At 38.0% G+C, this 18,949-nt stretch overlaps 1 protein-coding gene across 1 annotated transcript in view; it reads right to left on the reverse strand.

Annotated features, from left to right (window-relative positions):
* Positions 1–1,695: 1,695 nt before the first annotated feature.
* The window catches only part of rph3aa (rabphilin 3A homolog (mouse), a), a 48,180-nt gene continuing 30,926 nt past the window's right edge, over positions 1,696–18,949 (reverse strand). The window contains exons 5-16 of the mRNA XM_038734710.1: positions 18,504–18,666; positions 16,655–16,840; positions 16,300–16,509; positions 15,954–16,033; positions 13,401–13,475; positions 9,962–10,071; positions 9,746–9,872; positions 6,508–6,561; positions 5,145–5,296; positions 4,536–4,617; positions 4,336–4,432; positions 1,696–2,759 (exon numbers count right to left, since the gene is read on the reverse strand). Coding sequence (XP_038590638.1) covers positions 2,626–2,759; positions 4,336–4,432; positions 4,536–4,617; positions 5,145–5,296; positions 6,508–6,561; positions 9,746–9,872; positions 9,962–10,071; positions 13,401–13,475; positions 15,954–16,033; positions 16,300–16,509; positions 16,655–16,840; positions 18,504–18,666 — 1,470 coding nt within the window. The 3' untranslated portion in view covers positions 1,696–2,625. The remainder of the gene's footprint in view (positions 2,760–4,335; positions 4,433–4,535; positions 4,618–5,144; positions 5,297–6,507; positions 6,562–9,745; positions 9,873–9,961; positions 10,072–13,400; positions 13,476–15,953; positions 16,034–16,299; positions 16,510–16,654; positions 16,841–18,503; positions 18,667–18,949) is intronic.

The raw sequence follows: 18,949 nt of genomic DNA on the forward strand, positions 1-18,949 counted from the left end.
TTTTATTTCAGAACATGTGTTGAATCACTTTGTAAATTAATTTTATGGTCATGTGTGGGGAGTGATAGGTTGATAGATCTTAATCTAATTAGCAGCTTATAATAACAACTTAAAAATAGATGCTCTAAAGGAAAACATCAGTTGTAAACATGATTATGTTTATGATTATGTAATGAGAGAAATCTGTTGGTGTGGAGAAAGAAGAGAGCTTACCAGACCTCTGTAGCCCACTGCTCATCTCTGCTGCAGACTAGAGGCTCCAGGGTACATTTGCAGCTACTAGCACACCTGAATCTTTGACACAACTGTTGATGGTTGAGTTGCATTGTGGGTAATGGAGGCAGCAAATTTTGACAAGTAAGAAGAATGTGTGGAATAAAAAACACAACATCTTTGCTCCCACTGCATCCATTTCTGTGCTTTTTTAACTGCCCATTGTGAATCCAACAATGCTGTTTAACCAACCTTTGGTTCACTTAAAAAAAACAAAAAACAAAAAGACAAACACCTGCTTCCTGAGAGTCACATGACTTTACAACCATAGTTTTTTAAAGAAATTAAGGATTATTAACTTTATGACAGTAAAGTCAGTTAAGGTGCTGATTCCCATTACATTTCTATCCTTTTTTTCTGTCCAAATTAGGTGCAGACATGAGTTTTACAGCCACATTTTAAGCTACTGCACATTTACAAGTTTGTTATTTATGTTATGCTGTCTGGAGGTCTTGGGGTTAGATCAGATCAACTGTATTGATTTGTCTGCTTTGTCAAATGTACATGTTTGGCTTCCTGTCAGGACTATCTTTTCATTATCTTTATGGGAAATCTTTTTATGGGAAATCACTACTAATGAGAAAGGTAAGTGTAGATCCAACAATGCTGTTTAACCAACCTTTGGTTCACTTAAAAATAAACAGTTTACTTGTGACCCCAAATCACGGGCGGTAGGACACGAGTTGTGAGCAGTTCGACCGAAGACAGATTTTTCCTTCTAAAGAGGTAAAAATATCCAGAATTTAAATGAAGAAAGCAAAAATGCAGAACAAATAAACATATTTTTTGGTTGAGAACCAGCCTTACCACTGGGACACCTGGTCTATCAAGACAAACACCTGCTTCCTGAGAGTCACATCACTTTACAACCATACTTTTTGAAAGAAATTAAGGATTATTTAACTTTATGCGGACAGTAAAGTCAGTTAAGGTGCTGATTCCCATTACATTTCTCGCCTTTTTTCTGTCCAAATTAGGTGCAGACATGAGTTTTACAGCCACATTTTAAGCTACTGCACATTTACAAGTTTGTTATTTATGTTATGCTGTCTGGAGGTCTTGGGGTTAGATCAGATCAACTGTATTGATTTGTCTGCTTTGTCAAATGTACATGTTTGGCTTCCTGTCAGGACTATCTTTTCATTATCTTTATGGGAAATCTTTTTATGGGAAATCACTACTGATGAGAAAGGTAAGTGTAGATTATGCCTTAGCTAAAATTCAAGGACAGACTTTTCAGAGTGCGACAAGTCCATCAACTTTTACCCACTTGGACGGAAGGCAAGGTTTATCAAGAGAAGTCAAAGTTCACAAAATTCTCAGCTGCGTGTCTGTCTGTGCTGATCGGTTCAAACATCGCCTGATTCAGACAAAGTTTCTGCCATGTCACAACACACATCAAGCAAGCAGGGAGAAAGGAAGTGCCATGATGTCTTTATTAATTAGCCATGTATGCTACATTATAAGTTCAGACATGCATCAATATGAATACAGAAAATGTTGGTTATTTAGCTTGTGCAACTCTGATAACCTTGCACTGAAATATATCAATCAAATATACCACTGGAGGGAGATTTCATGACTTTTTTTGGAACTTGCGCTTATGTTGCATAATAAGATTTGTTCTTCATAATAAAATGTCATGCAGAAGCATTTTGGGCCTTTGGATTTCTCCAGAAGATAGACAGAGTGTTCACACATGCACAGGTGAAGGTGATGTAGTGGTGATAATGACACCTACATGTTATCTGTGTCAAAAAGCAAATGCATATCACATCAACAACAAAAAAAGTGAATTTTTTCACATTGTTTTAGCAACCAAACATCTGTAAGTGTCCCACATGCATGATGCACAGTAATTATGCACAATAACACAAGTGAGCTGTTAACACATTACATGATCCCATATGACGAGAGCACAGAGCGACACAGGGGTAAAAACAGGTCAGAGACGGAAAACTGGGAATTCCCTCTGTTGGGAGCATGGAGGCACACCTCATTACAACATAGTGTCTTAATGATAATCACAATTACAAGGGTTTTATCTGCTCCATAAAGTGTGATAATAACTCTATTCAAACATTACCGCATTTCAGGTAAGGTTTATTTTTTTATGTGATGCAGTTTATGATATGATAACTGTGAAAATGACAGCTTCCTGGTGTTTAGTGGTCACTTATTACAAACATCCATGTTGGTCACCTGAAAACTGTTGTCGCTTGCACATTGCACTTTGGGACAAACATACATAAAAGCAAGAGGATAATATCCGTCTTCCCGTGCTCGCTGGAAGACAATATTCTACAGGGAGAACGACAGAGAAAGAAAATATACAGACAAGGGGAAGACATTTTAATCCTCAAACTGAACCGTGTTGTCATTTACCAGAACATGCCAGCGCTCAATCTTCTTGTCTTTGTTCTTGAGGCATTCGTACCAGTGCTTCAAACACTCTCCTTTAGCCTGGATGCCTAACTGACATCCTCCTGGAGGTAGAGAGGAAAGTAAGCATTACATTTGAACAAGTCTAAGAGTCTGCAGCCATGCTGGCAGCTCTGTGAGACTGTATTTAGGCATAGTGGCAAAAAGCTGACAATGATAATGCTCTTATCCTGATGTTTACCAAGTATAATGTTTAATTGTTCACTAGCGTAGTTAGCGTGTTAGCAGTTTTCTAATTAACACTAGACACAGAGAAATTAGTTATGCAGGTTTGTAAACCAAAGATGATGATGCTAAATGAAAAGTCAGGGGACCACTAAAGGTTTTACAATCCAACCTGAGAAGGACATGAATGTGTGTAGCAAATTTTATGGTAATCCGTCCAACAGTTGTTGAGACATTTTTGTCTGGACCAAAGCGGCAGACCGACCAAAAGCCATCGCCATTTCTAGAGCCAGGCAGCTAGCATGGCTAATAAAGTACAAGACTAATAGTCTACAGCCCGAGATTCTACTAGGGTGACCAGACGTCCTGAAAAATTCAAATAAAGTACCGAATTATGAGCAGTTGTCCCAAATTCTGTCTTGCTGTTCTGGAAAATAAACTAAACCTAAGTTAAGATTAGTTATTGCCTAATTTAACATTAAATACTGATTGTTGTGAATCGGTCTTTTGGTGTTGCCCACGATGGGCACAAAGTAACACACGTACTCTTTTGGCCTTTTTGTTTTCTAGATGAAGACGTAATAGATAATGATTTACATACAATTACGTACAACACATTAATGTTTTTTTCCTGATAGACAATTGACGTCATGAACAAAAATTATAAATGTTAGCGTTGAATTTTGACTTTCACGTGTTTAACTGTTTGTTGACACTGAATGTAATGTACTTGAGGCCACGTCCACCCCCAACTCCCCTGTCCCGAGTTTCACCTATTCTCACCTATATTCACCCTAGATTGTAAATGCTAACACCAGCATGTAAACACACTCACAGGGACAGCGCTAACGTGCTGATATTAACCAGGTATAATTACCAAGCATGTTAACCATCTTAGCTTAGCGTGTTAGAATGTTAACATTAGCTAATTTGCACTAATCCCAAAGTACAGCTGAGGCTGATGGGAATGTCATTAGTCTTGCTCGTATGTTGTAGGCTAATAAAATCACCGGTTGAACAAATTAAAATTGCCACTAGATGAAAAGTTGAGGGATGAACAAAGTTATTACAATTCATCTTGAGGGGTGCATTGATGTCTGTACCAAATGTCATAGCAGTCTATTCAATAACTGTGAAGACATTTCACTAAAACTAATGTCAACCTCAAGTCAGCGGATCACTGAAGTTCTTAGAATATATTCTCTGGGAAACACAATTTTGTACCAAGCCGTTAGTAGAAGTGGAAGTGAAGTGAAAGACTTTGACCTGCTGGTGGCGCTAGAGGAAAAGTCATTAGGATTCATCCCCTGGGCACCATGGATATACTGTATGTACCAAATTTCATGGCAATCAATCTAATAGTTGTTGAGATGTTTCAGACTGGGCCGACAAACCAGCATGGCTAAAAATAACAAATTGGATGAATGAGGAAATGTGATTGCAAGACACACTTACCAATGAAATCGTTGGATTTTCCCATGTCGTAGTCCCAGACTGAGATGTCAAGGGTTTTCTTGGCTAACTCACCATGCTTTATTTCATAACCGAACTCCTGAAACATGGTAATGAAACATGAGTTTATGAGATCTGGCTGCACAGAAGACGGCCAAGTTCAGTATGTGCAAATAGAAAGCGACAGTTTAGAAAGAACTGACCTCGTTAAACTCTGGATTGAGAGTTTTCTTTTTTATCTGCGTCTTGTTTTTAGCTTTCTTCCCCATATCTGGCTTTAGACATCTACAGCACAAAAAAAGAGATTTATAACTAAAAATATTATAATTAAACACATGTAACATTTGTAGTTGAAACAGCAGAAATAAAAAGTTCAAAACTCCTATAAAGTTAAATAAATATTTCAAATGCTTATTCACTTTTTTGTAGAGGGTTAAATAAGAAGAGAGATACCACTCTCAAGTCTGTCTGTTAAACATGAAGCTACAGTCATTAGCTTAGCTTAGCACAAAGACAGGAAATACAAGGAAAATCTATGCTGGCTCGGTCCAAAGGGGAAAGAAACCTAGTCTAAAGCAATTGTTATTTTTTCTCTTCAGTTTTGTATAGTTTAGAAAAAACATGGCTTTACAGATACTGGTAGGTGGACTGGACAGAGCTAGCTGTGCCCCTGCTTCTAGTCTTTATGCTAAGCTAAGCTAATAGTCTCTTGGCTGTAGCTTCATATTCACCATACAGACATGCGTGTAGTATCAATCTGATCGGATCTGTGCAGATGGGATGAGGAGGAGTGGGCTGAATGGAGCACGTACATTTTGACGAATGGGTCCGAGTATCCGTTGGAGTCCATGGCAGCCAGGTGAGCACAGCGGACCACGCCCACGATCAGCCGACCTTGCTGACTGTTGTACGTCAGCGATACCAGGATACGACCTCTCTCCTCTGAATCATCACCTTCATTCAGCTGCACACACACATACGTATATACTTAAAACATACCACACACGCATATAAAAAGCAATGGTATTTAATTTCCCTGATCCTAATGCTCCTTTGCACTCTCTAAACATCTGGAGGGATTATAAAATGATTATCATAATATCAACTGATGGAGGATAATGTAAGTGCTTAAGAACAAAATGATCTACATGTATATTACTGTTTTATTATGTAACAGGATTAACTCGATTTACATTAACGTTTTGCAGTGTCAACGAATACCACTGAAAGACCAGAACCAACAATGTCTGTCTCTCTCCTGTCTGCGGCACTACTGGAGACGTAACCTTTAAAAATGGGTCACAAATACAGTATATACTTTCATTATTTCCAGCTGCTTACCGTAGTGTTTATCAAACTGAGAGGAGGAAATAGAGCATTTGTAGGGGACTATTTTCAGCGGTGGATGAATCCACATGTGGTGCTCTAGTGAGTATTTGGTGCAGCAGGACGGTGTATGTGGGACTGAGTCAGAATAAACTACAGTGTGTGAAGGAACATGTGACCCAGTGCAGCAGTGAGGCTAACTGATGTGTTTTTAATAGATTCCGGACAACAATTCAGCTGTATGAATGTATTGATACACCAAATATTTCACATTTTATTTCCTTATACTATAATTTAGGGCATGTCCTGATATCTACTGATCCAATACAGGGGCTGTCTTTTTACCAAATTTAAAATCTGAATAACTCACCGCATGGAACTTGTTAGTATAATTGTGAAGTAAGCTAATATGAGTCCAGGGATTTCCGCCATGTTACTGATAGCGGAAACAGTGAATATCCTAATGGTATTGATGAAGAAATTTAATGTGGATCGATCATGTCCGGCCGCTACCCGATCTACTTAATAAGCGCTGTATCCGATCATTGCATGCCTATATCTATGGCACGGAAGAAGATCAGACTGTGGATCCACACACAATACTTGTTATTAGGATGAATTCATTGTTGGTTTTTGTCTCTTTATGGGATTTATGTCAATAACAAAATTGCAGAATATCATGAAACTTATCCTTAAGCTTATGTAACATTTACAACACAGGTAAGATATGATCTGCTGTTCTCCCTTTGCAATTTTAAATATACACAAACTTAGCTGACACATACAACGGCAGAAAAGACATATAACATCCGATGCACATTAGTATGAGATCCATGTGTAGGATCTTACGTCATCCTCATAGAGAGCCATGCCACGGACTGATCCTCCTACTGCCTTCTTCACCTGTAAAGAGAGTAAACCAGTATTAAACATTATTATCTTCATCATCATTATCATCACCACCAGCACTATGTACACATAAAGAAAAAATTTTATATACAAGGAATAACATAGCTCAGCTAATGATATATAAACAGACAAAGACTATAATATAAAAAGTATTAAAAAATAAAATCCATCCCAAATTGAGTCATCATCTCCCACAGAAAACTCCTGAACAGCCTGAAAACAGCTCGATTGTAGTCCAGCCTTTACTTCTATAAACTATCTGTGTCACTTTGTAACACGGCTAGTGTGGCACACCCTCAAAAACACTGCTGGAGAAACACAATGAGCTGCAGCACACAGTGACAAGATGCCTAGTAGTCCTAAAGGAAACTGCTTTTCCAGTCCTATTTTGTAGCCAAGCCAGTTCAAAATAGAGCGTTCAGAACAGGAGGTAATCTGAGGTTTTTGCTCACAGGGATTTCTTTTAAATACTTTTACCTAATTTTTTGAAGCTTTGACCATGTTTTAACATGAACATCCAACATTGTAACATTGTAGATAAGTCATAAAATATGGAAAAGCATAATAGGTCTCCTTTAAGTTGGTGCTGCAAATGCACAACTCCAAACAAACATCGAATACAAGTGAGATGCTTCACTTGGTAGCTAAAATGGAGCAGTCAACGCACAGGGTGAAAAGAGGATCTGCAGCAATGTGCAGTATGACAAAAAACATGGTGGTTTTTTAATACGAAACCAGTTCTAATAAAACCCCTAAATAAAATTATGAAATAGTTATTCTTCACAATATTTCTTCATAGTTATGTTGAAGAAATATTGTGAGCCAGCTGTCAGGTGCAAGGAAGACTAATGAAGTCTTACACAGCAAAGTTCAATAAGACTTGGCGAAGGAGAAACAGAGTCAGCATCCAACGTCCCGTTTATGTTTCTGTCTTTCCCCTAGTGCCTGTAGGTTTTTCCTCTTAGGTCTTCTTCAACTGACCTTAACCCATTTGTTGTTTAGACTCCAAAGCATTCCCTACGTCACATTGGAATCCATTACTCTCCATGAGTTGCAATCTGATCTGTGGAACTTTCTGGCTCCACAGATTAGAGTCTGAACCTGATTCTTACAATGTTAAATCTCACAAGAAAGTTCTTGTAAGATTTAACATTGTATGATTCCCAGAGAATCCTGACATCTGCTAGCCTGCTGCCTGGAGGACAGGACAATTACAGAGACAAATAACTAGAGCTGGAAGGTCAGCGTTCAGCTAATGACTCCCAGCTAGACCTTTCATACATTGCCCTGTTACACAATTAAACCCCCTAAGAAATCCAAGGAAGGTTAAAAATCAAGGGCAACTGGACTTGGTTGAAGATACAGTTGCCCTTGATTTTTAACCTTCGTTGGATAACTATGACCTGGATGACTGAGAATCTTCATAGACATCCCCCTAAGAAATATTTTTAACAAGTTAAAAAATTTGGTAAATACACCTATTCGCTTTCTTGCTTCATACATTTATGGTAAATGTGAATGTTTGTATACATAGGGTGCTGTAAGAATAAAACCAGAAACGAGTTTGCATTTTTGCACTTCTTGTTCCCTAGTCTTGAAAGCAATGCGTTTTTTTGAAATGGTTAATGGTAAGATGTCTGAAATAAGGTCTGTGTTTAAGGCCCCATCCACATTACTGCATATTCGTTTTAAAATGGAGACCTTTTGCTATGTCCCATTCAAACTAAAACGCCGAAAACAAAGAACTAAAACATAGAAGTTTGGAAACACTGCCGACCCCGTTTTTCGTTTTGAAACTCCAGAGGGTTTTAGTGAAGACGGGCAAAAACGGAGGACTTTAGAAACGATGACGCAGACGCTCACACTTGGCTCCCTGATCGGGGCTCATAAGTCATGTAAAGTAGAAACACGATTCTACTGACAGTTTTAGATTTGGTATTTTTATTAAAATATTCTGTACCATGCAAATAACACTTATCTGTCTACACTTGTGCTGTGCATGTCGCCATTTACTTTGCAACAAGTCCAGTCTGTTTTCTGTCGCCACAGTTGCTTTTAACTCCTGTGTTACATGCAGTAACAGTCCCAGCTCGTTATTGGTCCATGCAAGAACAGAATCTTGTGTGATTCCTCATCTGCATTACTTTATTCTTTCGCCAGATCTTCTGTAACTACAGAAGAGACCATCTGCTTTATGTTTACACCGGCACGGACATGCCCAGTGTACCTGAACAGCCACTAGATGTGCGTTTTCAGTCGTTTTAATATAAACGGAGATCAACTCTAAAACGCTGGTGTGGATGGAGATTGTATTTCTTTTAAATCTAGTAGTGTAGGTGGGGCCTAAGGTGAGCTAAAGATATTTTCACATTTTGTTCTTTGAAGTAAAATATGTCAGTTATTGCCCCACTCTGTGTCTTGTCTCAAAAAAAGCGGTTACTAACAAGTGGCTAAATGAGACAAAATCAAATTATAAGTTGGAAGCTTAGTGGAGGAGATGCTGAAGTGATGGGACCATGGTGTAGTTCGTTTATAGCCCAGTGTTAGCATCTAACCTCTAGCGTTTCTATTTACACTTCAAAAATCATAAAAGTGGTTTTCACATGTGCCAGGATTATCTTGTTGAACAAAACGTGTAAGTATCATAAACTTTTGTTTGTGACAAATGTTATTTTCTACAATAATCCAAAATTAGTATGCTTGTTTAACTATGATGTATTTAAGTTTGCAAACTTTATATCAAAGGCTTGGAAAAGAAGGCAATCTAGTTTGTTTAACTAGATTTAATTTTGTCCTGTGTAGGATTATGGGCTTAGATGGGTGGTTATTTGAGTAAATGCGAATACATCTGTATATGTGTATATATATATATGCATGTATCTGAATATATATGTACTATTACTAGTATTATTCTGTTTCTAATTCTTGTCTCTATTTGGTTAGCAATGTATATGATGTACTCTGGATCTGGCTATCTTGTATATTAATTTTCTAATTTCTGTAGATTAATGTTGGTGTCCTGTAAGCCCATGCAGGCTGGGCATAATTATACGCATGACACAATAATAAAGCTTCATTCATTCATTCATTCATTCCACTGACCCTTTAATTTAAATATGCTGTATTTCATCCTGCATTCTTTAACAATATGAGATGTTGGTGTCGTTCTCAGGCTCACCTGGACCACTCGCTCTAAACAAACACTGAAGTTCTTCTTCTGGTTGAACTTCAGTTTCTTCAGGGCAACTCGTGTCTCTCCTATGAATTCATTGTGTCCAAACTTGTCCTCGTCGCTCACTGAAAGCCTGGAGACAGACAGAGTGCCTTATGAAGCTTTTTCACCTAACTGGTACAATGTACAATAGGAGGAAAGGTAGGTTATGGTTGTTCTTACCGGAGAGTTTTCCGTGACATTTCCTCATCAGTGATACCGTGGTAGACTAGTGTCTCATTCCACACAGGATTCAGGGTGTTTTTAAGTGTCTTGGTGCGAAGCTTGTTAGACTGAGGAAGAGTAACACAAGACATTAAGGTGACAAGAGGAACATAATGCTCACATTACCTGGGAACCTGTGCTCATCAAAACATCAAACTGCTTCGCTTAAATTGAGCAAATTACTCTGTTTCACTGTGGGCAAGATGCTCATTCAGCAGAATAAGACAATAATGAGAATTCTTCATGTCATAAATCACACACCAACAGTGTAGGCTCATATATTTGATGCCATGAGCAGTAATTGATGGGTTATTGCCACAGCATGTGATTTGAGTGCATCCCAGATTGAATTAACGCACTCCTACACCTTCTTCACAACCTGTGTGTTTTTATAAGACCACTGAAGGCAACCCTTCTATGCAATGCACTACTTCTACTCCCCTACATCTACTTTTATTCTAGAGCTTTAGTTACGAGTAACTTTATAGATTCAGATTTATAATATTAAACACATACAATATATTTTTGTACACTAAATTGAAATTGGCCTCACCGTTACCAGTTGCAACATTACGATACATACACATTCATAAATCAATAATTAAAAGTCATTAATGTAATATGGATTATTTTGAAATTGGCCATTATGCAAAATTAGTATTTTACTTTTAGTACTTAGTAGTGCCAGTCAGGACTTTTTGTTATATCCTGTGGTCCCTCACCTCTGTTAACCTTTGGTTCTCTGCTGTTTCCCCACCCTATTGTGCCTGTCTGTCTGTTTTTCCCTGTGAGTTGCTTGGTTTGCAGGTGGGCGTGGCTCTCCTCCCTGTGTCTCTACACACCTGCACCTCGTTCCCAATCAACTGCCTGTTATCTACCCCGGTCCAGCACGGCAGTATTTACCAGATCGTCTGCGTATCTCCAGTGGTACACACCTTGCGCTGCTACTCGTACTAAACCTGTTTTTTACGACTTTAACTTGCTTCAACTAATCCTTGTGAATTCTCCCTCGTTCTCACAGACCACCCGGACCTGCCTGCCAGCCCGCCTGCCTTCCCACCTGCTTCCCTCTCATCGCTTCAGCCTAACCACCTCGCTCCGCTTTCCCTGTCTGGACCTGGATTGACTCCTTCGCCCCCTGTGAACTGTATACGTTTATTTCTATAATAAACTCCCTTTGAATTGTGAATAATGATCTGGCGCTGTCGTGCTTTTGGGTCCAGTTTTACGTACACCTAACACATTTACTTGTAATGGACTATTGCTACATTATAGTATTTCTACTTTTATTGAAGTGAAAGTTCAGAGTACTAATGCCACCACTACGTGTTTTGTGTTATTTCCCTCCAGTCTCAGTTTCTGCATTCAGGATTAAAGTCGAAACATGTGCAGATGAGTCTTCCTGGGCTTGTCTAATCGCATCTTTCCGTTGACTACGTATGCACCACTTCTAAAATTTCCTTCACCCAATCTGTCTGAACACACAGTTACACCATGATATTGCACTTATTTAAAGCTGCACAAATCTATGTTTTTACATTAATAAGGTCAAATTACTATGTTGAATGTGGCATGGGACACTTGTAGTGTAGTGTAGTCTTTCGGTCTGTTTTCAATCACTGTTTTGGTTCAGTCTTACTGCTCTCATCGTTTTCATATTCAAAAAGCTTAAGCTCTTAAAGCTCTAAAAACCCACTGTGCGCTACCTGCACCAAACAGCAGACAGAGACAGTTAGTGACTAGCTGGTGAAGAAAATGGAGCATTTAGCAGCTAAAGAGAGAGATATTTTTCTCAAGGGTTGGCGGGGACCAAAAACAGAACTAAAGGGAGAGAAATATGACTACAAATTAATGCAAATGTTGCTTCCTGTATTTTGGATGTATAAGTAGGCTAACACGTTCACTAGGAGTGTGCAATATTGACAGAAAATGATTTTGTCAATAACGATAATTAGACAATATATGGCATCCTTCAAAAATGTTTTTGTAAAAGTCTCATTTTATAGCCTACTATCCTACTAATAGGATATTAATGTTTTATTAATGCAATACAGAAAAAATATATTTTCATCCTCGCCTGGTAAAAAAAACTATATTTTAATGCAATAAACCATCAAAATCATCAAAGATAGATTATAATGCACCTGAATATCTTCTAATACACATGGAATACAACTGTAACTGTAAATTTGATGAAAAGAAACTGATATACATCAGTTATTACACAACCTTTCAAAAATATACCAGGCAAATGTCCATCTTTTGGCCATATTTACTGTTTACATGCTCACTTTTATTGGGAGTTATCTTCAAAACATTATTTCTCTACATACAACCATGTTCCAAATAACATAAAGCTTCCAAAACATTGAAATGTTGATAAAAACAGTCAATATTCCTAGGACCAAAAGCACTCCCATGCTTTACAGGCCACAGCTTGAGAACAGAACATCCTGTAAGTGGGCTCTTTCTCTTCGTATAGAATCGACCAATCGATTGATATCCTGCATGTCTGTGTAGCTACTAAGGGTCGCCAGCAGACCCCGATAAAGACCGCCAAAGCAAACTCTTCTTCTCTACTTCAATCTGACGACAGAAAGGAAATTTGTCAGCTCAGCCGACCTCACCAAGATGGCGGCCCGCCAGACGGTCTATGTTGACTCAAATGGCCGCTGTTTTTGGACAGAAAACAGCTAGAACAGCGAAAATCAATTACCTGTCCAGTTTCGGGCAGGTCCGGTACCAAGAAGTTAATGGAAACAGGTCTACTGTATTTACTTAAAACTGAGGCATTCAAGTAAAAACTACATAAAAAAATTAAATCACCAGTGCAGGTATTACGGACATCAGACAGTGCAAGTATGGGTAAACTATTTAATCTGTCGCTGTAGCCCTGAGTTCTGTTGTAGCTGTTGTTGTAATGGCTTTACATCTGTCATCATCTTAACATCATCATAGCGGTGTTTGAACCGGAGTTTGTTTTCATGCTGGTACCTCAGCTGGTTCAGGCCTGTCGTGGACAGTTGACTCTTGAGGCTTTTCATGTTCTTCATGTTTTGTGCAGTGGTTAGTTTGTGGTCTTTAAGGGCAACCGATTTCGACATAGGTGCTGTTTGTTCACTCATTTTAAAAAAAATCACCATTTCTTGTATACTGCATGCATGACACATGACACAGGGAGGTGCGTGGACAAGGTAATTGAATGAATGAGCCTACTTAGCCTATAATGTCTGCTGCTGACATATTAGAACAATAATTAAGATGTTATGGTAGACGATACATATCACACGCCCCTGTGAACTTATGACAAATGTAGTATGTGTGAAGTCTAACTTGTTGTTGGAATTTTCTAAATCAACCTTCAATCACCTTAAAGTCATAATTAACGTGACTGTACCTTGCTGGCTCCAGGTAAGAGGTGCAGCTTCACATACGGGTCAGCAAGTCCGTTTGAGTCCATTGGCTTTAAACCCTGAGACACATAAAGAAAAATAATGGTGAGGATCAGCATGAGATGCACACATCTATCTTTTCTTGTCCCATATTTTCTTGTCTTGTTCAATCCTTTCTTGTCTTGTTCCATATTTTCTTGTCTTGTTCAATCTTTTCATTTTCTTGTCTTGTTCTATCTTTTCTTGTCCCATATTTTCTTGTCTTGTTCAATCCTTTCTTGTCTTGTTCCATATTTTCTTGTCTTGTTCCATATTTTCTTGTCTTGTTCAATCTTATCATTTTCTTGTCTTGTTCCATATTTTCTTGTCTTGTTCCATTTTGTCTTGTCTTGTTCCATATTTTCTTATCTTGTTCAATCTTTTCTTGTATTGTTCCATATTTTCTTGTCTTGTTCAATCTTTTCTTGTCTTGTTCCATATTTTCTTGTCTTATTCGCTGCTTTCTTGTCTTGTTGCATCTTTTCTTGTCTTGTTCAGTCTTTTCTTGTCTTGTTCAAACCTTTCTTGTCTTGTTCCATCTTGTCTTGTCTTGTTCCATATTTTCTTGTCTTATTAAATTTTTTCTTGTCTTGTTTCACATTTTCTTATCTTGTTTAATTTTTTCTTGTCTTGTTCCACATTTTCTTGTCTTGTTCAATCTTTTCTTGTCTAGTCTTGTCTTTTCTTGTCTTGTTCCACATTTTCTTGTCTTGTTCAATCTTTTCTTGTCTAGCCTTCACTTTTCTTGTCTTGTTCCATCTTTTCTTGTCTTGTTCAATCTTTTCTTATCTCGTTCAATCTTTTCTTGTCTTGTTACATCTTTTCCGCATCATGTCCCGTCTTTTCTTGTCTAGTCTAGTCTTTTCTTGTCTAGTCCCATCTTTTCTTCTCTTGTTCCATTTTTTCTTGTCTCGTTTTGTTTTGTGTTGGCCTCTCTCGTTTTATCTTGTCTTAACTCTTCCCGTCTATTCCCATCTTTTCATGTCCCATCTTATCCATATTTTCTTGTTTTGTTCAATCTTTTCATTTTCTTGTCTTGTTCTATCTTTTCTTGTCCCATATTTTCTTGTCTTGTTCAAGCCTTTCTTGTCTTGTTCCATAATTTCTTGTCTTGTTCAAGCCATTCTTGTCTTGTTCCATATTTTCTTGTCTTGTTCAATCTTATCATTTTCTTGTCTTGTTCCATATTTTCTTGTCTTGTTCCATTTTGTCTTGTCTTGTTCCATATTTTCTTGTCTTGTTCCATATTTTCTTGTCTTATTTGCTGCTTTCTTGTCTTGTTGCATCTTTTCTTGTCTTGTTCCATATTTTCTTGTCTTGTTCCATTTTGTCTTGTCTTGTTCCATATTTTCTTATCTTGTTCAATCTTTTCTTGTATTGTTCCATATTTTCTTGTCTTGTTCAATCTTATCATTTTCTTGTCTTGTTCCATATTTTCTTGTCTTGTTCCATTTTGTCTTGTCTTGTTCCATATTTTCTTGTCTTGTTCAATCTTTTCTTGTCTTGTTCCATATTTTCTTGTCTTATTTGCTGCTTTTTTGTCTTGTTCAATCTTTTCTTGTCTTGTTCAGTCTTTTCTTGTCTTTTTCAAACCTTTCTTGTCTTGTTCCATCTTGTCTTGTCTTGTTCCATATTTTCTTGTCTTGTTCAATCTTATCATTTTCTTGTCTTGTTCCATATTTTCTTGTCTTGTTCCATTTTGTCTTGTCTTGTTCCATATTTTCTTGTCTTGTTCAATCTTTTCTTGTCTTGTTCCATATTTTCTTGTCTTATTTGCTGCTTTCTTGTCTTGTTGCATCTTTTCTTGTCTTGTTCAGTCTTTTCTTGTCTTTTTCAAACCTTTCTTGTCTTGTTCCATCTTGTCTTGTCTTGTTCCATATGTTCTTGTCTTATTAAATTTTTTCTTGTCTTATTCCACATTTTCTTATCTTGTTTAATTTTTTCTTGTCTTGTTCCACATTTTCTTGTCTTGTTCAATCTTTTCTTGTCTAGTCTTGTCTTTTCTTGTCTTGTTCCATCTTTTCTTGTCTTGTTCCATCTTTTCTTGTCTTGTTCCATCTTTTCTTATCTCGTTCAATCTTTTCTTGTCTTGTTACATCTTTTCCGCATCAAGTCCCGTCTTTTCTTGTCTAGTCTCGTCTTTTCTTGTCTTGTTCCATCTTTCCTTGTCTAGTCTCGTCTTTTCTTGTCTTGTTCCATCTTTCCTTGTCTAGTCTCGTCTTTTCTTGTCTAGTCCCATCTTTTCTTCTCTTGATCCATTTTTTCTTGCTCGTTTTGTTTTGTGTTGGCCTCTCTCGTTTTATCTTGTCTTAACTCTTCCTGTCTATTCCCATCTTTTCATGTCCCATCTTGTCTTGTCCCATCTAGTCTTTTCATGTCCTGTATTATCTTGTTTTGTCTTGTACTGTCTTGTCCCGTCTTGCTTTGTCTTGTCTTATATTGTTTTGTCTTGTCATTTTGTCCCTTGTAGTGTTCTCTTGTCTTGTCTCATTTAGTCTCTTCTTATCTCATGTGTTTACCTTAGCTTTAATGAGACAACAGTGTAGAGCATGGTTCTCCTGTTCGTAAAGGAGACTGAACTCCAGACATCCTAAAGTGGCTGCAAGTATAAAAACACAGGAACACATTAGACATCTGAGAGCAAAATGGAATCTGAACTTTTACATGACTCCTGTTACAAAAAACAATTTTTCCTCTAATGCAGATAAACATTGATTTGTTACTCTTCATTGCTCCACTGGGGTTTTCTTTTACAGCTTTAGGCACACATGGAGGAATTAGTATTATTCAAAAGTAAGCAAACATCTAGGATTAGAAGACACTTTCTCGTTCTATAAAGTTTGGTTTAAGATGAATCAGTCTTACTGGCATCATCTGAGTCGTAGTCGTTGTCCTCATCCTCTGTTCGATCAGGTGGGGGGTGTGGGGGTGCAGGGGCGTTGACTGGTGGATTAACAGGTGGCATTATTCTGGTTGCGGGAATATGTGATGAAAAGGAGCTGGAGACAACAGGCTGTCTTTTTGCCTCCACAGCTGGAGGAGACACTGTCTCTTCCAGCTCTGGGTGTCTGTTTTCTGCAGCAGGGGCAACATTACAATACAAAAAAGGCAATTTATTATTGTCTGAAACATCTTTGTGTATGTCGATGTTGATGTTAAATCTTTTGAAAGCAGCCATGTAGCATTGGGCTTATTCTTAGAAGGAACAGCGCTACTTTACCTGAGGTGGGGGCGGCCTGCTGTGTGTTTGCCCGAGGTGGTTTGGAAGCTAACACATGTCTCTCAGTCTTCATTACAGCTGCTGGACAGGACTGACCCTCATTATAGCTGTCAGCTGTTGTTCTTGCTGTCTGCTCCCATTGTTCTGACCCACAGGACTGCTGCTGCTGTGGCTCTGCACTGAGCTCTGAGTAGACAAAATAAAAGTATCAGTGCCACCACAACAGTTAGTATTGGTGCCACCACTACAGCCACAGCTCCTGGTTATTCTGCTATCACTCAGGGGTGGAAGACATATTCTTCTAAGAACTTCTACTAAAGTAAAAGTAGCAAGACTACAATGTAAAAAAAATACTCTTACAAATTGCATTCAAAATATCAAAAAGTACAAAAGTATTAGCATCAAAATATACTTAAAATACCATAAAGAAAAGTGTATTCATTATGCTGAATGGCCCATTTCAGAATCACATACATTATATTACTGGATTATAATAAGTGACGCATTAATATGCACAATAACATGTTGCAGCTGGTAAAGGTGGGTGTAATTTTAATAACTTTATATACTGCTGAGGCTTAATCTACAATAAAACATTGGAATGTATTAGTTGATTAATAATCCAGATTTACAAAGTAACTTTTAACTAAAGCTGTCAGATAAATGTAGTGGAGTAAAATATTTGCCTTCAACATGTCGTAGAGTAGGAATAGAAATTAGCATAAAATCAGGAAAACTTAAGTAAAGTGCAAGTACCTAAGAACTGTACTTAACTACAGAACTTGAGTAAATGTACTTAGTTACATTTGAGGAGTACTAACTTAGATAGGGTATGTTTGGTTGTGTTTAGTAATTAATAATAGTTACAGCTGCTCGGTTGAGGCAGGTGTAAAGACAGAGTAGGCAAAGATACAGATGATTTTCTCCTGATCACTGAATGACAGGATGGATGTTGTCTTACATAAAACCAACATTTGCACATCATTTTTAGATTTCAAAATATTGGTCAAAAGTGACACCAGCACCAGCCAATAAGCGCCTGTTGCGGTGGCAGAGGGCCCCCTAGAGTCACTGCCAGCTACTAGGAGAAATTCACACAAAAAAAGCATAACATAAATTAATAAAATAAGAAATACTGCTCTCTATATTAAGCATTACATTAAAGAGGTCATATTATGCTTTTGTTTTTTCCCCTTTCCTTTATTGAGTAATATATCTTTTTTGTGCATGTAATAGGTTTGCAAAGTGAAAAAGCCCAAAGTCCACCCAAAGGGAGTTGCCATCTCCCACTGAAAACACTGTTCCTAAACTGCTGATTGGATTTTAACTCCAGTTTGGGTTACTATATCATGGTTATGTTCTCCAAGTCATTTGAAGACAGTGTCAGTTGATTGATAGCAACATTGGGTCCTATCACAAATTGCGCGGGGGCGGGCAGTTTTAACTCAGCTGAGAGTAGGAGTGGGCAGTTAAAATATAAACTGCGTGTCCCGGGATTTAGCTGGCGCTAATAAGATGGAGTCAACAAAACGAAGTTGAAAATAAGATTAAAGCGGGCTTATATAATACAATACCAAAACAAGGCAAGTCTAAAATTTGGAAAACTTCTCAGTTGTTACTGATAAAAACGAACGCAATGATTTATGTTGGTTATTCTGAATGTTTGCGTCCCAAGCATTGTGTCATTTTTTTTTACTCTACATGTCACAATTTTTGTGGCTGCAGGCAGGAGTGGATAAACATGTTGCAGGAGCGGGCGGTAATGGTCACAAAATCAGTGGGAGCGGGATCAAGAAAACAGTCCCGCGCAGGGTTCTAGTTTGAAGCTTAATCTCTTAGTAGAAACTACCATATCGCTGACGATATGTTGTAGGTTCCTGTGAGCCATCTTGGCCTGCTGGACCAGGACTGCTCTCTGTGCTGGACTGTCGAGGTCTGGACAGAGGGAGGGGAGGAGGCAGACTCTGCTGGTCTCTCCCCTTGAAGAACCAAGCTCCTGAACGCTTTTGTACCTACAGGAACACACAGTGAATTCAGGTAAGTTAACTATAATAATACACTGTGTCAGCTGAAAGCTTAAAATAAAAATGGAAACTACTCAACTTTATATGCTGCAGGATTACAGCTATAACAAGTAGTACCAAGTTTACACATCCTGTTCTACAAACACATGGACATATGAACATAGCTCGAAATGTCCAATGCATAGACAATGGAAAAATATATACATAGTTCTGTATGCAAAGAGGGGGACGCCTGGGGGAGTCTCAGACCGAATAACCAAGCAGAAATCAT

This window comes from Micropterus salmoides, unplaced genomic scaffold (genome assembly GCF_014851395.1).
Source record: "Micropterus salmoides isolate LMB-PRFRI ecotype aquatic unplaced genomic scaffold, ASM1485139v1 Ms_hic_scaffold_20, whole genome shotgun sequence".
Classification (NCBI taxonomy): Eukaryota; Metazoa; Chordata; class Actinopteri; order Centrarchiformes; family Centrarchidae; genus Micropterus; species Micropterus salmoides.